This window comes from Cnephaeus nilssonii, assembly GCF_951640355.1.
Source record: "Cnephaeus nilssonii genome assembly, chromosome: 21".
Taxonomy (NCBI): Eukaryota; Metazoa; Chordata; class Mammalia; order Chiroptera; family Vespertilionidae; genus Cnephaeus; species Cnephaeus nilssonii.
In genome coordinates, this window is record NC_137092.1 from 2,187,667 (window position 1) to 2,205,950 (window position 18,284).

Sequence of the window (18,284 nt, forward strand, 5' to 3'; positions counted from 1 at the left end):
GAAAAAGGAAAAAAAGGAGCAAAGGGCTTCCTGGCGTTAATGGCAATTACTCAGTGAGGTCAACGTAAAAGAACCTGTGGTCAGCAGTTGAACTTGGTGTTGGTTTCTTTAAGAGGGGAGACTCTTCGTCTCCTCTGCACGTTGCCAGGGTGTTTCACCAGCACGGAACCAGCCAGCGCTGTGTTCGGGGTGCTTTTACTCCAGGCCTCTGAGCTCTCACTCGGATACAGACAGCCACCTCCTCTCGCCCACGGAAGGGATTTGTGTCTGGGCCCCGCCCCGCCCTGAACCCCCCAAGAGACCCGTTTCTCCTCAAGGCCCTTCTCTTTCTGTCCTTTCACTCTCTCTGGTGGAGTCAATTTTTTCTTTAACCTGTTGAGGCCACTTGTGTCCATTATTATAACTTCATTATTATTTGATTAATGCTGTGACATCCAGTGCCCAGGCGGCGTGGCTCAGTGGTTGAACGTCGACCTAGGAACCAGGAGGTCACAGTTCGATTTCCCGGTCAGGGCACAGGCCCGGGTTGCGGGCTTGATCCCCAGAAGGGGGCGTGCAGGAGGCAGCCGATCCATGACTTTCTCTCATCCTTGATGTTTCTCTCTCTCTCTCTCCCTCTCCCTTCCTCTCTGATGTAAGAAAAAACCACTGTGACAGCCAGGGAAAGGTGAGTGCTAATAGCAAGAGTCCCTAGGCCCTGAACCTAAGTAGAAGGTCTCGGAAGAAGAGGGAGGCAGTCAGGAAAAGACCTGGTCAAAGACCAGCAAATGGCCCTAGCTGGTTGGCTCACTGGATAGAGCATCGGCTTGGGGACTAAAGGGTCCCAGGTTCGATTCCGGTCAAGGGCATGTACCTTGGTTGCGGGCACATCCCCAGTAGGGCGTGTGCAGGAGGCAGCTGATCGATGTTTCTCTCTCATCGATGTTTCTAGCTCTCTATCCCTCTCCCTCTCTGTAAAAAATCAATAAAAATATATTAAAAAAAAAAAAAAGACCAGCAAACGCTGGGAAAGCTTCCGATGAATTCCGCACGCGGGTGCCCCCCCAGGTGTGTGAAGCTTAAGCCGCCAAGCGAGGAACCCTGGTTGTCCAGGAAAACAGGATGGCACTCCCGCCCGTGGGAGAAGAGGCCGTGCCTCCCCCTGCAAAGCTGCGCTCATGACTCATATTCATGTGTGTGAAGCTAAAATAAAACCCTCAGATGTGAGCACACACTGGCGGTTCCCGCCTCACGGACTGATCACCATACCTTGGGAGTCAGCTCAGGGCAGCCAGGGAGGGTGGGTGGTTTCAGGGGGGCGGGGGGGCGGGGGGGTGGCCCGCGTGACCTCCAGCTGCAGCGAGTTGGCACCCTGCGGGCCAGTGCTCCGCGGCCTTCTACTTGCTTTGTTCTTGGCCAGTGGTCGGCAAACTCCTTAGTCAGCAGAGCCAAATACCAACAGTACAACGATTGGAATTTCTTTTGAGAGCCACATTTTTTAAACTTAAACTTCTTCTGATGCCACTTCTTCAAAATAGACTCGCCCAGGCCGTGGTGTTTTGTGGAAGAGCCACACTCAAGGGGCCAAAGAGCCGCATGTGGCTCGCGAGCCGCAGTTTGCCGACCACGGTCCTTGGCTCTTTCTGAATCACTGTGCGGCCCAGGGTACTCCGTCCACGGTGGTTCCTCAAGTGCTTCCACCAGCAAGGCACGCGCGGGGAAGACGAGGGTTTATAAGCGCATTTCCCTAAAGCTTCTGTCGGTTTAGCTGTTGGAGGGTGAAAGCCACGTGTGAAGTCACTCTGTGCCCGACTGAGTGGTGGCTGCCGAGGCCCCGGGACGTCTGTGCTGTGGACGCGCCGCTGATGAGGTCCTTCTGTTTCCCAAAAGGGCGTCATGAAACGGAGGGACCACATCCAGGCAGAGCTGGAATCCAAGGCGGAGGCTTTGACCTACAAGAAGGCGGACACGGACCTGGTGAGCTTGCACGTTTCGCGATGTGATGGCGTCGGCTTACGGGTTACCTGAGACTTTTCCTGGCAGCGTAGAGAGGGCCCCAGGACCGCTTGCTTTGCAGCGTTCAGCCAAAGGCACTAAGATTTCTCCCAAAGTTTCTGTACCTTCTGTTGAAGTTCTCTAGGAAAGCGACTTGGTTAATAATTTTTTTTTTTTACTCCAAGGATGCAGATGAGTGTTGAGGACACGAACGGCAGGTGTGTGGGGGTGTCCTTGAAACCCCCATGAATCCGTAGGATTCTAACCCCCATCCACCCTGCGTCAATGTGTCCCTCATTGGAAGCATTTTCCTACCAAAGATAGGATGTCCTTCCTGTTTCTCTTGGCAGCATCTCTCTCTCTCCTTGTCTAATCTGAGCCCCTCAGGGCAGGGAGCTTCTATTTCCTCCCTGATGTGCTCTCAGCCCCGCGTGGCGCGGGTACGCGCAGTCACTCAGGGAGCATTTCGTGGGGGATGGACGAAAACTGCGGGGCCGACGTTGGTGCCTGGAAACCAGGAGTCTCCTCAGGGCAGAACCCCGAGACTTGACTGGGGGGGGGGGGGGGGCGATGAACTGTCCTCTGCGTTCCGGGCGGGGTTTCTCTCTGGGCTGAGTGTGTTTTTCAAAGTCGAGCTCATTCTCCCGAACAGGGTGTGAGTGGGCGCGGTGGGTGCCGTGGGCAGCAGAGGAGAGAGAACCACAGAGAAGCAGAGGAACTGAGCCTGGATGAGCCATTCCATTCAGTCAGGGGTGTGTGTGTGTAACTTTTTTATTTTATTGAAAGAGTCCAGTAGAAGGAACAAGAAGGGGGGGGGGGGGAACACATGTACCGAAATAGTATTCTTATCTTTTAAACTGTAGAATTCTTTTATTTGTTAAATGATTTTTAAAGATATTGAAATCAGCGATGAGGTAAGATGTTGCCGTTGACCAAACCCTAGAAAAGGTGCGTTAGCGTTTCAGGAGCAGCGTCCGGCTTAGACGCCACGCGTCTGTCCAGAACGGCTTCCGCGCCTGTTGTCAGCAGCACGCGGACCGGAAGAGGTGCCGGGACCATTCCGTCCGCCAGCGGCCCGGGAAGAGAGCTGCGGCCACATACGGCTCGGCTTTCCCGACTCACCTAAAATGGGCACTTTTTCCCCCAAATATTTTGCAAATATTTTGTCTTTTCTCTATAAAAGTTTCCTTGATATCTCATTATAACCTACTGATCCATCTGTATTTCTGATCCATTATTGCATTTGCCAGGTCCACTATAAAGGTTTTTGTTTTTTCCTGGCTAGCTGCTCTGTTGAAAGAGTGGAGAAATTTGCAGCGTTCATTGTCTGCATGACATTCCGTAAGATACCTTTAATTAACTAAGGTTTGAAGCAGGGACATCGGGGGTACGTGGTGTGGCCATCAGAACCGGTCCTTCCCAGCGCGTGCAGGGAGCGTTGAGGGGTTTGTGGGCGGCGGCATCTGCTCACAGACCTCCCTGCAGAAGCCCGCGGGCTGGGATGGCGTCTTCGGGGGAGACCTCCAGGAGGAAGCTGGCAGGAATGGTCCCAGAACAACGGAAAGGAAGTTGCTTAGAAAGATGCAGGATCGCATCACCATGGAAACGCACCCTTGTGAGGTCCTTGGAAGGAGCCATCCTTTGCAGTCGCCATGGCGACCCTGGCAGAGAGCTGAATAGAGCCACCCAGCCCGGGTGTTCACCATGGCAACTCCAGCAGGGCCATTTGAGAGCCCACCCCGGGGCCGTCTCTATGGAGACCCGCCGGGCTGCCTCCAGAGGCTCATCCCAGCCCCCCGAGGGCGGGACGCCCTGGGCACACCCGGCTCAGCAGCTCAGCGTGAGAAGGCCACTCAACACGAAGCCCTCCCAGGACGGGCGGAGACCTGGGGCGCTGTAATTATTGGGTGGAAACGGAACCCCGATGGGACGCCCCAGAGGTCACGTTGGGGACCCCCCTGGAGATACACATGTGGGAGTGCTTAGAGACAGGCAGCATTTGAAGCGATGAGACTTGCCGAGGTCACTTGAGGGGGAGACTGAAGGCCCCATGACCGAACCGTGGCCCTTTCCAGCACGAAGGGCCAGGCCGGGGGCGTCTGGTGCGAAGGAAGGGAATTGCCATTTCGGCTGCTGGGAGGGAACTGGACCAGCAAAATGGACTGAACGTGGAGGGTCATTCGACTGCTCTAACCCACTTCTCCACGTGGGAGGCCTTTCTGAGACATGTGCGGGCCTGGGACACGTGCGGGCCTGGGACATGTGTGGGCCTGGGACATGTGCAGGCCATAACGCATCTCAAGAGAAGCTGGGAGCTGTGTGATGAGCCCCATGAAGAAGATGCCACACTGCCGAGTCAGAGCCGGAATCTGCCGGTGGAGACGGAGGGCAGCGCTGGCCCCGGGGGGGAGGGGGGCGCGGCGCGTGTGGGCACCGTGGTCTCTGCCGTTGGGCTAGGAGTTCTCCGAGGCAGAGCTGTTTGAAAACGCTTCTTCGCCCGCCGCCTCCCCGTCAGAGAGCAGGGGCCTCCGTGGTGCAGATGCCGCCGCTCCGCCGTGTTGTTATTTTTACTTTTGAACGGGCGATGGATCGTGTTCCACTCAAGGCCGCATTCAGATTTAAATGCATACGAATACCCTTGACATTTAGCAATGTGTGCACAGAACCCGCGAGTCGGATCTGGGAGCGGTGCCGTCGCCGTTCGGCAGGGTGTTGATGTGAGCAAAAAGTGGATTTGCATTTTCATAAGATCACCGGGGCCCGGGTTTGCAGGGAGCAGCGTTCGGTAGCTCCAAACAGACACGGATTTATTCTCGCCGGTCCTCGCTCTGGGCGGCGTGCTCGTTCTGAGCCGGTATTTTGCTCTTATCTTCAAACAACGGTTGTTAGTCTCCTGATGCTCTCGACAGCACCCGGCACGGCCAGCACTGCCTGCTCGCTGAGCGCTAAAGAAAGGATAATATTGACACAGCGTGCGAGTGCGTGCGTGCATGTATGTGAGCATATGTGCGCCCGCGTGTGGGGCGGGGGTGGGGGGGGCAGAGGTTGCCTCTACCTGTTCTCAGATATTTATTTCTTGCCTTCCTCTCCCGACCTTTTTGCAAAAGTCCTTCTTCCAATAGGCCTCATTTCCCAGTATCGGTTCTCTCTCTGCTGCTCTGTCGTCTGTTTGCATCTGTGTGTGAGTGTGTGTGTGTGTGTGTGTGTGTGTGTGTGTGTGTGTGTGAGTGAGAGAGACGCTGGTACACACGTGTCCACGCGCACACGCTCACCCGGCAGGGAGGGCCGTGGCGGACGTGGACGTGGCCCGGGGAGGAGAAGGGCCCCTCGTCTTGCTGGTGTCTTTGGATCGGCGCATCCCAAAGCCAAGCCCGGGTCAGAGGCGTCACCTGGAGTGTAACTGTGGGCGCCCCCCCAGCCCCCCGGCGGGAACAGGCAGGACCTCCAGGTGAAGGACCCCAGGTTCTCCCACGCTTACACCCCGTCTTTACTGTGGAGATGTGACCCCGAAAGGCGTTTCTAGTTACGAGCCTTTTGGAGCCTGCGGACGCCAGCCTGTCTGTCGTGAACCCGACATGGGCCGGACCCACGCCCACGGTGACCCGGAACGTTCGCAGGCGGCCTCTGAGGGCGAGAAAGGGTCGCAGCGCCTCCAAACGTTCGCCCGCGAAATGTGCGCGGGGCGTTGGTGCGGGTGAGGTGCCGGGTTTGAGGGGAGGGCGCCCCAGCGCGGAGTGCGGTGAACGGGGCCCCGTGCTGCGTGGCTGAGCGTGGGGAGAGGTCAGGGAGACTCTGGAGCGGGACGTGGTCGCCGGTGATTCCCACGGACACACTCAGCCCCGTGTCTGTCTCCAGCAACGCTCCCCCGTCTCCCCTGCTGCGGAGCAAGGAACAGGGTGAGCGGAGAGGGTGGTTGAACACCCCAGTCAGCCCGGCCGCGGGGCTCAGGGGCTGAGCGTGGACCCATGAACCGGGAGGTCAGGGTTCGATGCCCGGGCAGGACACAGGCCCGGGCTGCAGGCTCGATCCCCAGTGTGGGGCGTGCAGGAGGCAGCCGGTCCATGATGCTCTCTCATCATTGGTGTTTCTCTCCCTCTCCCTCTCCCTCCCTCTCTGACATCAATGGAAATACGTTTTTAAAAGGGTCCCAGTTGTTTCTTCTCAGGATGTCCGCGCTCCTCCGCACGGTGTCCTGCGGGCGGCGGTGTGGTTTGGGGAGCCCTGCCCACCGCAGACGGAGTCCTTTGAACAGCTGCCCCCTCTGGGAACTCAAAAACAGGTCCAGTTCCTTTACTTTCTCTTTTAATTTAGGCTTTTTGTTCATAAGGAATGTGTCCTGAGGGCCTGTCTCACATCTATCTATCTCTCTCTTCCTCTCTCTCTCTCTCTCTCTCTCTCTCTCTCTCTCTCTCTCTCCCGCTCCCTCTCCCCCCGCCCCCCAGCCCTGCCTCAGTAAACATGCGATGATGCTCAGAGCAGCAGTAACACCCTGGGCGTCCGAGGCCTGGAGGGGGCTCGGACGCTGTTACCGTGTGACCTTAATCAGACATTAATTACGCTTTATCCGTGAACATGCAGAAACGATAACGCTGGCTTTGAAGAAAAACGTTTTGAAGGTGAATTGATGTGTATAAAGGTAGAGCTTGTGTCAGTAGAAATGTTGATAAGAGGGAAAAAAGTACAAAAGAATAATCTACTGGAGGCTATCTAATGGCATCACAAAACACATTATTTAAGCCGGGGGTGGGAACCTTTTTCCTGCCAGGGGCCATACAAAATGATCGGCTCAAAAACCTGCCTGCTCTGTGTGGCCAGACAGTGAATTAACTCACCCCTCAGGCCCGGGCGGGGCCAGGCCCAATGGTTTCTGGGGCCGTAGACGGCCCGCGGGCTGGGTGTCCCCCCCTGATTTAAGGAATGAACCGTCTCAGTGGTGCGTCCAGAGAGCAGTTCTGCTCCACTGAGACCAGAGCGCGTCCTCTGGCCGGTGCCGCACCCCAGCGTCAGTGCCCTTGGATTTCCCGGGCTCCAGGCTCTGGGGAGGAAGGTTTTCTGGGGGTTGGTTCCCAGGTTAGACAACCTGGGTTCCAGAAGAAGTTACCAAAAAAGTCCCTTCAACCTCAATAAACCTTACTTTTTCTTGTCAGTAAAATGGGGAAAATAAGAATTACCCAACAGGTGTATTGTGCGGATTTTAATGAGATAATACGTGAGATATTGGATTAAGTGCTAAATAAAATAATTTAGGACAAAACTGTATAGCCCGAGAAGCTCAGATTTTGGCTTCAAAATGATTTTTAACCTCAGTGCGACCTTATGATAATACAGTGTAATTTCTCAGCTTAGATGACGCTCTTTAGGAACAAATAGAGGAAATTATTATCTATAAGAGGTTAAAGGACCTTGAATTTTCTAAGCAGATACATTATTCTTTTTTAAAAAAAAATACATTTTTATTGATTTGAGAGAGAGAGAGAGGAAGGGAGAGGGAGAAAGAGACAAACATTGATGAGAGAGAAACGCCGATTGGCTGCCTCCTGCACGCCCTCTACTGGGAATGGAGCCCGCCCACCCCCCCACCCCCCCCACCGGCGGGGGCCACACGATTCTCTTCCCAAGGGTTTCTTTCAAGAGGACTCATAGAAGCTCCCAGACACGTCCTCTTCTGTCTAATGTATTGGGGGGGGGGGGGGCGGGGGCTGTGTGCAGAGGACTCAAAGGAAAGCATGTCCTAAAATGGGGCCCCCAGTGTCACAGGGAGTCATGGGGACCCTCTTTCTGAGGGATGCTCAAGGTGTCGGGGGTCCTGCTTGACAGGGGGCGTGTCCACGACACGTGTGGTATTTTATGCCTCCCTTGTCGGTTTCACCAAGCGCACAGCGCGCTTTGACTGCACACGCTCCGTTTCGAGCACAGAGTCCACCGTGGGCGGCAGGGAGAGCGTGTGCTGTGCCGTCGGCGAGGAAGGTGCGGCTCAGGGACCCCCGGCTGCGGGGCCTGGTCTAACCGGGCGCCTCATCTCTCTCTCCGCACCCCCCTCCCCTCGCGCGCACATCAGAAAACAACAGCGCGTCCTCGCTGAGAGCCCCGCTCGCCCTGCGGTGTAATTGCTGCTGTGAGGAGCGGCCGTCAGATCTTGAATCCGCTATTGTCTTCTGATGGAGGGCCATCGAAATCTTGTTATTTAGGCGGATTGTTTTCAAGAACGTTTCTAAAGGATCCGTTCCCGCTCTCCTGATTATGAAGAGAGATTTTTAGCATTTGAATAAATAGGTTGATTCTATTCCGTAAAAGGAAATAACAGAAACCATTTAACAAAGAAAACAAGCCCCCCCCCCCCCCCCCAGTAAGAATAGCTGTTATGCTCAAATTGTGTTGTTCCGCTCAAAAGTGTTGGTGCTGTGTGCCTTTAGGGGTAGGGGCAGGCCCATTTCAAGTGTCTGTGATCTTTATTATTATTTATTCATGAGAGAGAGAGAGAGAGAGAGAGACATCGACTTGTTCCACTCATTGACTGATTCTTATAGGTGCCCTGACAGGGGATTGAACCCATAATCTTGACATGTCGCGATGTCGGCGCTCTCACCAACTGAGCTACCGGGCGGGCCCGGGCCTGCGTGTCTGTAATATTTCAAAGTAAAGAAAACAAACCTTGGGAAGGCAGGAGGGAACACGCCTCGATTTATGACCAATATTTTACTTTTCTAAAAGCATTCCTTCCTTCCACAAATATGTATCAGGTTCCCACTGGGCGTGCGCACGGCGCTGTGGGGTGGGAGAAGGGACTGGGGCCCCAAAGGAGAGCTCCCCTCCCGCAGGGGGCAAGTCGGTGAAGTAACTTCGAGTCTCCAGGAGGGACAGGGAGAGGCCAGTGGGCGGGGACAGACGCAGCAACGCGGACCGACTGGTGGGGAGATGCTGTTCTCGGGAGGATGCGCGGAGGAGCTGGCATTTAAGCTGAAAGGAAAAGCGAACGAGCCAGAGGATTAGAAACCTCACCAAGTACTTGTCCCCTTTGAAATCCTCTAAGAAACCTTAAACATGCTTTTCCCAAAAGGGTCTTCTGCTTCTTTGGGTAAATGTATTCCTAAGTGTCTTGCGTTTTTGCTTGTATGCGTCATGAATTAGAAAATGGATGCAGACACCTTGAATACTTACAAAGGCCATGCTGATGAAGATGCGTCTCATTTTCAAAACTGAGCTACCCTACAGGCGTGTGTGCCCCTTGGGGAGACCCCTGTGCACGTGTTTCTAATTGGGGAGGGCGTGCTCACCTCCTGTGTGAGGGGCGGTTGGGTCCTAAGTGGGTGCCCCATGTCCCCGCGTGGGTTTCTGGTTCTACTAACGTGATGGTGCGGCTTTCCTCCGTGCGCCCTCCGTGTGGGGTTTGCACGGAGATTCTTTCCCTTGAACCACCCCGGGTCCCCGGGGTCCAGTGGACACGGTCCCGCTGGATTTGGCGGGCTCCGTTTTCGGACTTTCACGTCGATGTTTCTGAGCGCGCGTACCGCTGCCCGCCCCCTCCGGGAGCTTCTGCAGTTGTTCCATTGGCTTCCGTGAAAATCCGAACACCCACAGGAGGGCCGGGCTGCCTGCTGCTCTGTCCCCACCTCCTGCCGTCCCCTCACTCACCGCTGGGTGCCCGCCCGGAGGGACCCCGTCCTTTCTCACAGGCGCCGACGTCAGCCTCCGGGCGCCACCGGCTAGCGGCTGCGCTCACGATGGATGGCCCCTTTTCTTGGTCCCCCGCCCTGTTCCCTCTCCGTCTAGGCGTGAGCCCTGGAGGGCAAGCTCACGGCTGTCCCCGCACGGAGTCCCTCGCTCAGGCTAGAGGGCTGCTGAGGGAGGGTGGAAGGGGCCGGGAATGAACCAGACCCTCCCTCCGCGTTGTGCATGGCGGCCCATCGCTCCATGCAGGTGGACCGACCGGTTCCCCCCCCCCCCCCTCCTGTCCCTGCTCACCCTCCCCACCTCCCTGGGACTCAGGAACCCTCCTGCAGCACAGCTGGGCCCTGCTCGCCCCTTCCCAGGGGACCCCCGTTCCCCGCAGGCTCACGCCCTGCTCAAAGCCGGCTCCCCAGCTCCCCCCTCTCGCGGTCCATCTGCCCCTCCCTGCGTTTCCTGGGGGACCCCTTCCTGTTTCCTCTGCTGTGGCATCGATGGCTTCTGCATGGCACGGCCGCCTCGGGTGCTGTGTTATGTATTCTCACGGACCGCATCCCCCTCCAGGGAGAGCTGTCAGCTGGGCCCCCAGAGCCCCGGGCGCCGGCGTGGCTTGCACAGTCAGTGGGGAGGGGAGGGGACGAGGCAGCCCTGGCCCTGGGTCCGGCTGCTGGGCCACAAAGGCTGTGTGATCTCTCGCACCCTCCCTCCCGGGTCCCAGTGACACGCGTGCCCAGTTCGCAGCGTTGTCTGCAGATGCGCTGAGAGCGTGGACGGGAAGTGGGTGACTTCCTCAGTGGCCGTCACCCTGCGGCTGGCACCGGTTCTAGTGCCGGACTCGAGATTGGAGCGGGATCCCGTGTTGTGCGCCCGAGCTCTTAGTGTTAATGGTTTTCACTGAGCTGGGTGGCTAATGTCTGGCTGTGTGTAACGGAGGCTACGAATTACCCACTAGCCTGGCTGTGAAATATCAGTCGCGCCCCCCCCCCCCCCCCCCAGCTTACAAGCGTTTATTGCTCATTCCAGTATTACAGCGTTTGATGGGGGAAAGCTTGCTGCTGCTTCTACGTTCCCACCAACAGAGGGCCCAGTAGCTGCCGATCTGGAAAGAATTACTCAGCCTTTCATCCTCTCCAGCCCTCCCCGCGCTGCTTTCCGCAGAGAACGCTCGTGGCACGTCCTCCTTGGAGGGCTCCTGACGCCTGCGTGTGGCTGGCGGGGCCTCCTGGGCCTGCCGCGTTTCTCCGTCGTCCTACACCCCCACTTCAGTTAACTGTTACCATCTGTTCTTATTTTTATTATTATTACTTTTAATATATGTTTTTATTGATTTCAGAGAGAAGGGGCGAGGGAGAGGGAGAGAGAGATGGAAACATCAATGATGAGAGAGAATCATGGACCGGCTGCCTCCTGCACGCCCCCTACTGGGGATGGAGTCCGCAACCCGGGCCTGTGCCCTTGATCAGAATCGAACCCGGGACCCTTCAGTCCATAGGCCAGTACTCTATTCACTGAGCCAAACCGGCCAGGGCTGTTTTTATTTTTTAAATATATACTTTTTTGGAGAGGGAGAGACAGAAACACCAGTGATGAGAGAGAACCATGGATCGGCTGCCTCCTGCACATCCCCAACTGGGGATGGAGCCCGCAACCCGGGCCTGTGCCCTGACCGGGAATCGAACCAGGACTTCCTGGTTCATAGGTTGTCGCTCAACCACGGAGCCATGCCGGCCGGGCCTGTTAACTTTTATCGATGGTCCATGTTCAGTGAGTTCCTGTGGCCAAGGACTCGGTGCGATTAAAGTCAGCTAAGGGAAAGGGCATTCGACAATAGTGTACTTTTCCAAACTGTTGGGAAAGGTATAGTCCAGGTCATTCCTAGTCTGAGTTAGGTGGTGTGTGCTTATTATAAACCAGAGGCCCGGTGCACAAAATTCGTGCACAGGTAGGGTCCCTAGCAGCTGTCGGCTGCCGGCCAGGGCCTCCCTTACCCCAGCTGCCGGCCACCACCACTGGCTGGGGCCTCCCTACCCGCGTTTGGCCGGCCAGCCCCGCCCCCTTGTCGAACTCCGGGTCGAGGGGACAATTTGCATATTAGGCTTTTATTACATAGGATTAGAGTTTCCGAGGATTGGAATCCTGGGAGCTGACTGGGTGACGGGGACGCCTCTGGCCTGGAGGTTGGACCGCGTCCTGTCTGTGGAGGTTGTAACGCCGGTTAACTGAGCGTTCCGCCACAGTGACTGGACACGGAGGCCAGGGGTGGGAGGCCGCAGCGAACGGAACCCTCCTGTAGCATAAACCCCATCAGCACACACCGCAGAGGTGATGCGAGTGTCCGTGCAGAGCTTGGAGACAAGTGGTGGTTCCGTTCCCTGTGTTTGGTGAACAGTGGGGCTGAGGCCCAGGGTTGGAGAGCTAGCCAGGGTCCCGTGCTCAGTGGGCTCAGATCTCGGGCCCCCACTCAGCACCTCTGACCGAACCCGGTGTTCTTCTGATGTGAACGAGGTCGTACACAGTAAATGCCAGTGATTTTGCAAAAAAAAAAAAAAAAAAAAAAGAAGAAGAAGAATTATTCTTCAGCTGTTTTGGTATCTATATATATAAAAGGCTAATATGCAAAGTGTCCCCTCAGGAGGTCAACTGGCAGACGGGTAGTTTGATCGCTTGCTATGATGTGTGCTGACCACCAGGGGGCTTCATGGAACAAAGGAAGGCCCCGGCTGACAGCCAGAAGGCCCTGATTGGCCCTGATCACTTGCCAGGCCTCGGGACCCTACCCGTGCACGAATTTCGTGCACCAGGCCTCTAGTTTTGATATAATGTAAAGTGCGGCCTAGACTCGCTGTTCAGTGGCTGGAATCGGTAGATCCTCTTCTCTCTCTGTGTCCCGTTCAGCTCACGGAAGAGATCGGGAAGCTGGAAGACAAGGTGGAGTGCGCCAACACGGCGCTGAGAGCGGACTGGGAGCGATGGAAGCAGAACATGCGGAACGACATCAAGTCCGCGTTTGCGGACACGGCCGAGCGGAACATCCACTACTATGAGCAGGTGATTGTGGCCCGGGACGGCGCCTCCTGGAAAAGGGCGTCCTCTCCCTTCTGCCCCCTGGCCTGTGCTGGGAGAGTGGTAAGGAAGCAGGTGCCACGTTCCAGAGCCTCTCGGTGGCTCGGTGCCCACGGACCTGCCAGTTAATGGGGTGACGCCAAACCCGCCCCCTGAGACGCGCGTGTGGGGGACCAGGGAGGAGGATGTGTTTTCTGTCTTCTTCTTCCACACAAGCCCCCAGGGGCTCATGCAGCTGAGCGCGCCACGAGAGGACAGGCCACCGTTTCGTCTGGTGTCTTTCTCCTCGGTCTCTTGTTCTGGAAGGATTCGGATTCCTTACGAGCACTTGATAATGCTTCCTCGTCATCTCCTCCCTTATTTCCTCTTTCTCTCCTTCTTTTTAAGTATTTTAATTGATTTCAGAGAGGAAGAGAGAGGAGAGAGATAGAAACATCAGTGATGAGAGGGAATCATTGATTAGCCACCTCCTGCATGCCCCCACTGGGGATGGAGCCTGCAACCGGGGCATGTCCTGACCAGGAATTGAACCTTGACCTCCTGGTTCATAGGTTGACGCTCAGCCATTGAACCATGCTGGCCAGACTCACACTTTCTTATGTAATAAAGGGTTTGCAAAGTGAGGAAAGAAAAAAACGATTTTCTTAGAAACAATCCAATTAGCGTCACGTACCACATTGCCATTTTGCAAGTTTTGTCCATCACAGCATTTGCTATCAGATGTTATGTTTTTAACACTTACCTCCAAGTAAATTATAGTTCTTTTTTAATTTTTTAATATGTTTTTATTGAGGTATTTTTTATTGATTTTAGAGAGAAAGGAGGGGAGAGAGAGAAAGAGAGAAACATTGATGTGGGAGAGAAACTTTGATTGGCTGCCTCCTGCAGCCCCAAATCTGGGCATGTGCTCTGACCGAGAATCGAACTGGCAACCTTTTGGTGCTTGGTATCATGTCCAACCATCTGAGCCACACCAGCCAGGGTGTCAGTTATAATTATAATTGGACTAGAGGCCTGGTGCATGAGATTTGTGTACTGGCGGGGGGGGGGGGTGTGTGTGTGAGGGGAGGGTCCCTCAGCCTGGCCTGTGCCCTCTCATAGTCTGGAACCCTTCATGGGGAGCGGGCCTAAGCCAGCAGGCAGACATCCCTCACACAGTCTCGGACCCCTCGCTCTGCCTGCTCGCTGCTCCTTACCGCTCAGCTCACTGCTCCTTAGCGCTGCCGTGGAGGCGGGAGAGGCTCCTGCCAGTGCCACTGCGCTTGCCAGCCGTGAGCCCAGCTTCTGGCTGAGCGGCGCTCCCCGTGGGAGAGCACTGACCACCAGGGGGCAGCTCCTGCGTTGAGCGTCTGCCTCCTGGTGGTCAGTGTGCATCATAGCGACCAGTCGTTCTGCCGTTGGGTCAATTTGCATATTAGGCTTTTATTATATGGTATGTGTGAACTTTATTGTACCTTCAGAAAACGCCCACAGTTATTTGTTTTGTTGGTTTTTTCCTGAGTAACTTCTAAGTGGTTGGCAGGTCAGTCCCAGTGCGATGGGGAGGGTGGAGCCCTTCAGTCCAGGCTCCCTAATTTGCACACAGAATGTGTTGGGGGCCTGGACTGTCACCCACCGTCTGCTGTTGTCCGTTAACTTCAGAATCTCTCAGACACACAGGGAAGTGGAATGCTCCAGATCGTCCCATTTCCTTTGTAAGTTTAATCACATTCTTATGGAAATACTTCTTTTTTCATCAACATTTGCACAGACAAAGCCCCAGCGGGGTTTGTTTCTAGTGTGATGGATGAAATGCAGAACGAACATTTGCCTCTGGACTTACTTTTATGAAGACAAATGGTCACAGCTGGTTTATAACGTAAAATTTAAATACCAAAGTGATCGAGGAAAATCAGATTATGGATATAAGGCAGAGGTCTGAACCAGAAGCCAATTATTGTCGTGGTGAAATGTGCTTGGATGTGCGAATTTACCCAGAGGCAGTTGACAGCAAATATAAAACAGGAACTTTATAAAATGAGGTCATTCCCACTTTGTCCTGTAGGATCGATAAGTAGGGATACATTTATTGAGTCTTTTTTTTTTTTTTAAATGAGAAGAGCAAAACAATGAAACCCCAAATCCAGTTGAACATGAGTGAATCGTTTCAAAGTCCACTGGTACCCAGATAACCGAGGACAGCGATTTCCTGCCACAGTGTGAAGGGACGCGCACCACAATCATGCTGGATCAACATGGCCGTTTTCTAGTTGTCCCCCAGCAGTAGCTGTTTGTGTCATTGATGCTGATGATAGAGATGCTGATGATAGAGATGCTGATGACAGAGATGCTGATGACAGAGATGCTGATGACAGAGGTGCTGATATAGAGATGCTGATATAGAGATGCTGATGATAGAGACGCTGATGACAGAGATGCTGATATAGAGATGCTGATGACAGAGATGCTGAGGATAGAGATGCTGATGATGGAGATGCTGATGACAGAGATGCTGATGACAGAGATGCTGATATAGACATGCTGATATAGACATGCTGATAAAGAGATGCTGATGATAGAGAGGCTGATGACAGAGTTGCTGATGACAGAGTTGCTGATGACAGAGTTGCTGATAAAGAGATGCTGATGATAGAGATGCTGATGACAGAGTTGCTGATGACAGAGATGCTGATGACAGAGTTGCTGATGACAGAGTTGCTGATAAAGAGATGCTGATGATAGAGATGCTAATGACAGATGCTGATGAGAGATGCTGATATAGAGATGCTGATATAGAGATGCTGATGATAGAGATGCTGATATAGAGATGATGATGATGATGACGGCGAAGAGATTTGGAAGGAAGTGATCCTTACTACGTTGTACAAATTGAAAGGATAGACGCTTTGAAAGCTTAATTTTGACGTCATAACCATGAAAAGAGCATGTCATGTTAACTTTTTTTGCCAAGTACAGCAGTTTGCTGTTAGCTGGACATAATACTCAGAGTAGCAGAATGTATTCCTTTGCACAGTTTATTTCAGAATTACTAGTTAAAGGATGGAGGTCCTTGTTCCGTGGCCTCATCTTTCTGGCTGTAAAGCTAATACAAGGGCACTTAGAACAAATGGGAACAGCAACCACAGAGCTGAGTCCTCTGACGAGTGAAGAATGAAGAGAGCCCATGGCCGTGTCTCCTCGAGTGGTGCCTTTAAGCACATTGTCGGAGAACAGTGTGCAGTGTTCGATCACACTGTTATTCCATGTCTGCAGGGCCCTTTCTGCCTGTGTCAACATACAGACATGAGGCTGCGCCTGTCCATGTGGCTCAGTTGGTTGGGCTCGTCCCATGCACCAAGAGGTCGCTGGTTCGATTCCCGGTGGGGGCACTTGGCCGGGTTGTGGGCTCGATCCCCAGTAGGGGGCGTGCAGCAGGCAGCCAATCCATGTTTCTCTCTCAGCGATGTTTCTCTCTCTCTCTCTCTCTCTCTCTCTCTCTCTCTCTCTCTCTCTCTCTCTCCCTTGTTCTCTCTCTAAAAATCAACAAAAACATACTAAAAAATAACATGTGGTTGCATGACCAGGTCAGAGGTCACGTCATTTCCGGTGCTGTCAGTCTCCTATGTCCGTTGCCTCATGTAAAATCACTCCCTTAAGGATCTAGTCTGTCAAGTAGAGATATTGGTATTCCTCCTGTCACCCCGCCTCCTATCCACATCGTCCTCACAACAGCTGAGGAAAAGAAAACGAGGAAACGTGTGCGATGTTTCACCACCACAGCCGGGCCTCGAGAGCTGTCCAGGAATCCAGAAGTCAGGGTGGTCTTCCTTTCCGTGTTCTGGACTTTGGTTAACCAGACACAGGGACCCTGGACGTTTGACGTATAATTCAATACGAAACTGGGCACGCCTCATGTGATCGGCTGGCTATGAGTCAAAAACAATGATGATACGATACGGCAAAAGTACGCGTGGAAAAGATACGCCCCTGGATTGACTCTTCCTGTAAGACTCTCCCTGGAGGAGAGCCCCGTTTCCCCGGGTGTGAGAGTGAGAAGCGGAACAAAGGAAGTCCCCGGATCCTCTCCTCAGCAGACCTTGAGTGAGAGCTGACTCACAGGACAAAGCAGTAAAGCAATGGGCCACCAGGTGGCGTTTCTAGCTAATGAGTCCTTTTGCCTTCACCCTTGCAGTTCATGTCTTTACAGACGCACACTTTTACTTACATTCTTGAGAGAGAGAGAGAGAGGCAATTTTTAGAAAAACGTGCAGATCTCGTCATTCTTAAGTTATTGGCATTTCTAAAATCGTGCGTTGGCAGACGACTCTGAGAAGCTGAATGTAGGCTTTCCCCAAAATGGAATCTGTGAATCATTTCGAGCTGCTGCAGAATACCAGGACTTGCTTTCCTCTAGTTACATGGTCTCTGAGGCCTCTCTGGATGGGTGACTTTTTGAAATCTTAAAACATGCAGCTCCCAAGAGGTTTCCTGACGAATTTGAATCTCAGGTGTCGGTGGTCAAGAGCAGTTCCTAAAATGTCGCCAGCTCGTCGCCCTCATCTTAGGCCCGGTCTACGACTTCGATAACGTCATTTATTTTGCAACCATATTGGATCCAGGCAGAGATGTTCACATGTTTGAGCCTCAGTGTTTCTTCAAACATCAGTGATGTCGTCTGCGCCCAAGGCCGTTGGGACACTCAGCGGACCCGCAGCCACGGCGCCCACTTGTAGGTTGTCAGAGAGAATCACGTAGCACTGTGCTGTCTAAATACGCTTTCAGATCAGGGGGGACGAGAGGCACCACAATTGCTGCCTTCGTATGGAAATTCCTGGTTTTAAAAGAAATACATGGCAAGGTTTGGCTTTTATCACAGTTTATAAACGTATGGCGATTTTACTTTACTGTCATAGGCAATATTAATGTGTTTATGTGATACTTCAGATGAAACTAAATTTTCTTTTCTCACGTTTTCTTTTGCAATTCCAGTTGGCCTTCAGTGTTATTTGGATTAGTTTCAGGTGTACAGCCTAGAGGTTAGACAATCACCTGCTTTACAAAGTGGTCCCCCCAATACTTCAGTTCCCACCTGGCACCGTACATAAATAGGACAGTATGATTGCCCATGTTGCCTATGCTGTGCTTTATGTCTTTAAGGCGATTCTGAAACCTCCACTGTGTACTTCTAAACCCCTTCGCCTTTTTCACTCAGCCCCCGGGCCCCTCCCCTCTGACAACCATCCATCTGTTCTCTGTATCTGTCAGTCTGGATGAAACTAAATTTTCTGTTAGCTGTTCCGTGAACAGGGTCGTAGCATCTATACTAATAAAAGGGTAATATGCTAATTAGACTGGACATCTTCCGGACAAAGCCACAGTGGCGTGGGCCGAGGCAGAGGTGGTTAGGGGTGATCAGGCTGGCAAGGGGGGGGGGGGGGGACAGTTAGGGGCGATCAGGCTAGCAGGCAGAAGCAGTTAGGGGCCATCAGGCAGACAGGCAGGCAGGTGAGCAGTTAGGAGCCAGCGGTTCCAGATTGCAAGAGGGATGTCTGACTGCCGGCAGTCAGACAGCCCCCAAGGTGTCCCGCATTGGAGAGGGTGCA

General features: G+C 53.7%; 1 protein-coding gene across 4 annotated transcripts in view; it reads left to right on the forward strand.

The window, feature by feature from the left end:
- SNX7 (sorting nexin 7) overlaps positions 1 to 18,284 on the forward strand; it is a 40,198-nt gene that overhangs the window by 18,194 nt on the left and 3,720 nt on the right. For 3 of the 4 annotated variants that reach the window (XM_079761323.1, XM_079761320.1, XM_079761322.1), the window contains exons 7-8: positions 1,870 to 1,956; positions 12,535 to 12,687. In XM_079761323.1, coding sequence (XP_079617449.1) covers positions 1,870 to 1,956; positions 12,535 to 12,687 — 240 coding nt within the window. The remainder of the gene's footprint in view (positions 1 to 1,869; positions 1,957 to 12,534; positions 12,688 to 18,284) is intronic. The other variant, XM_079761321.1, reaches the window with a different exon arrangement.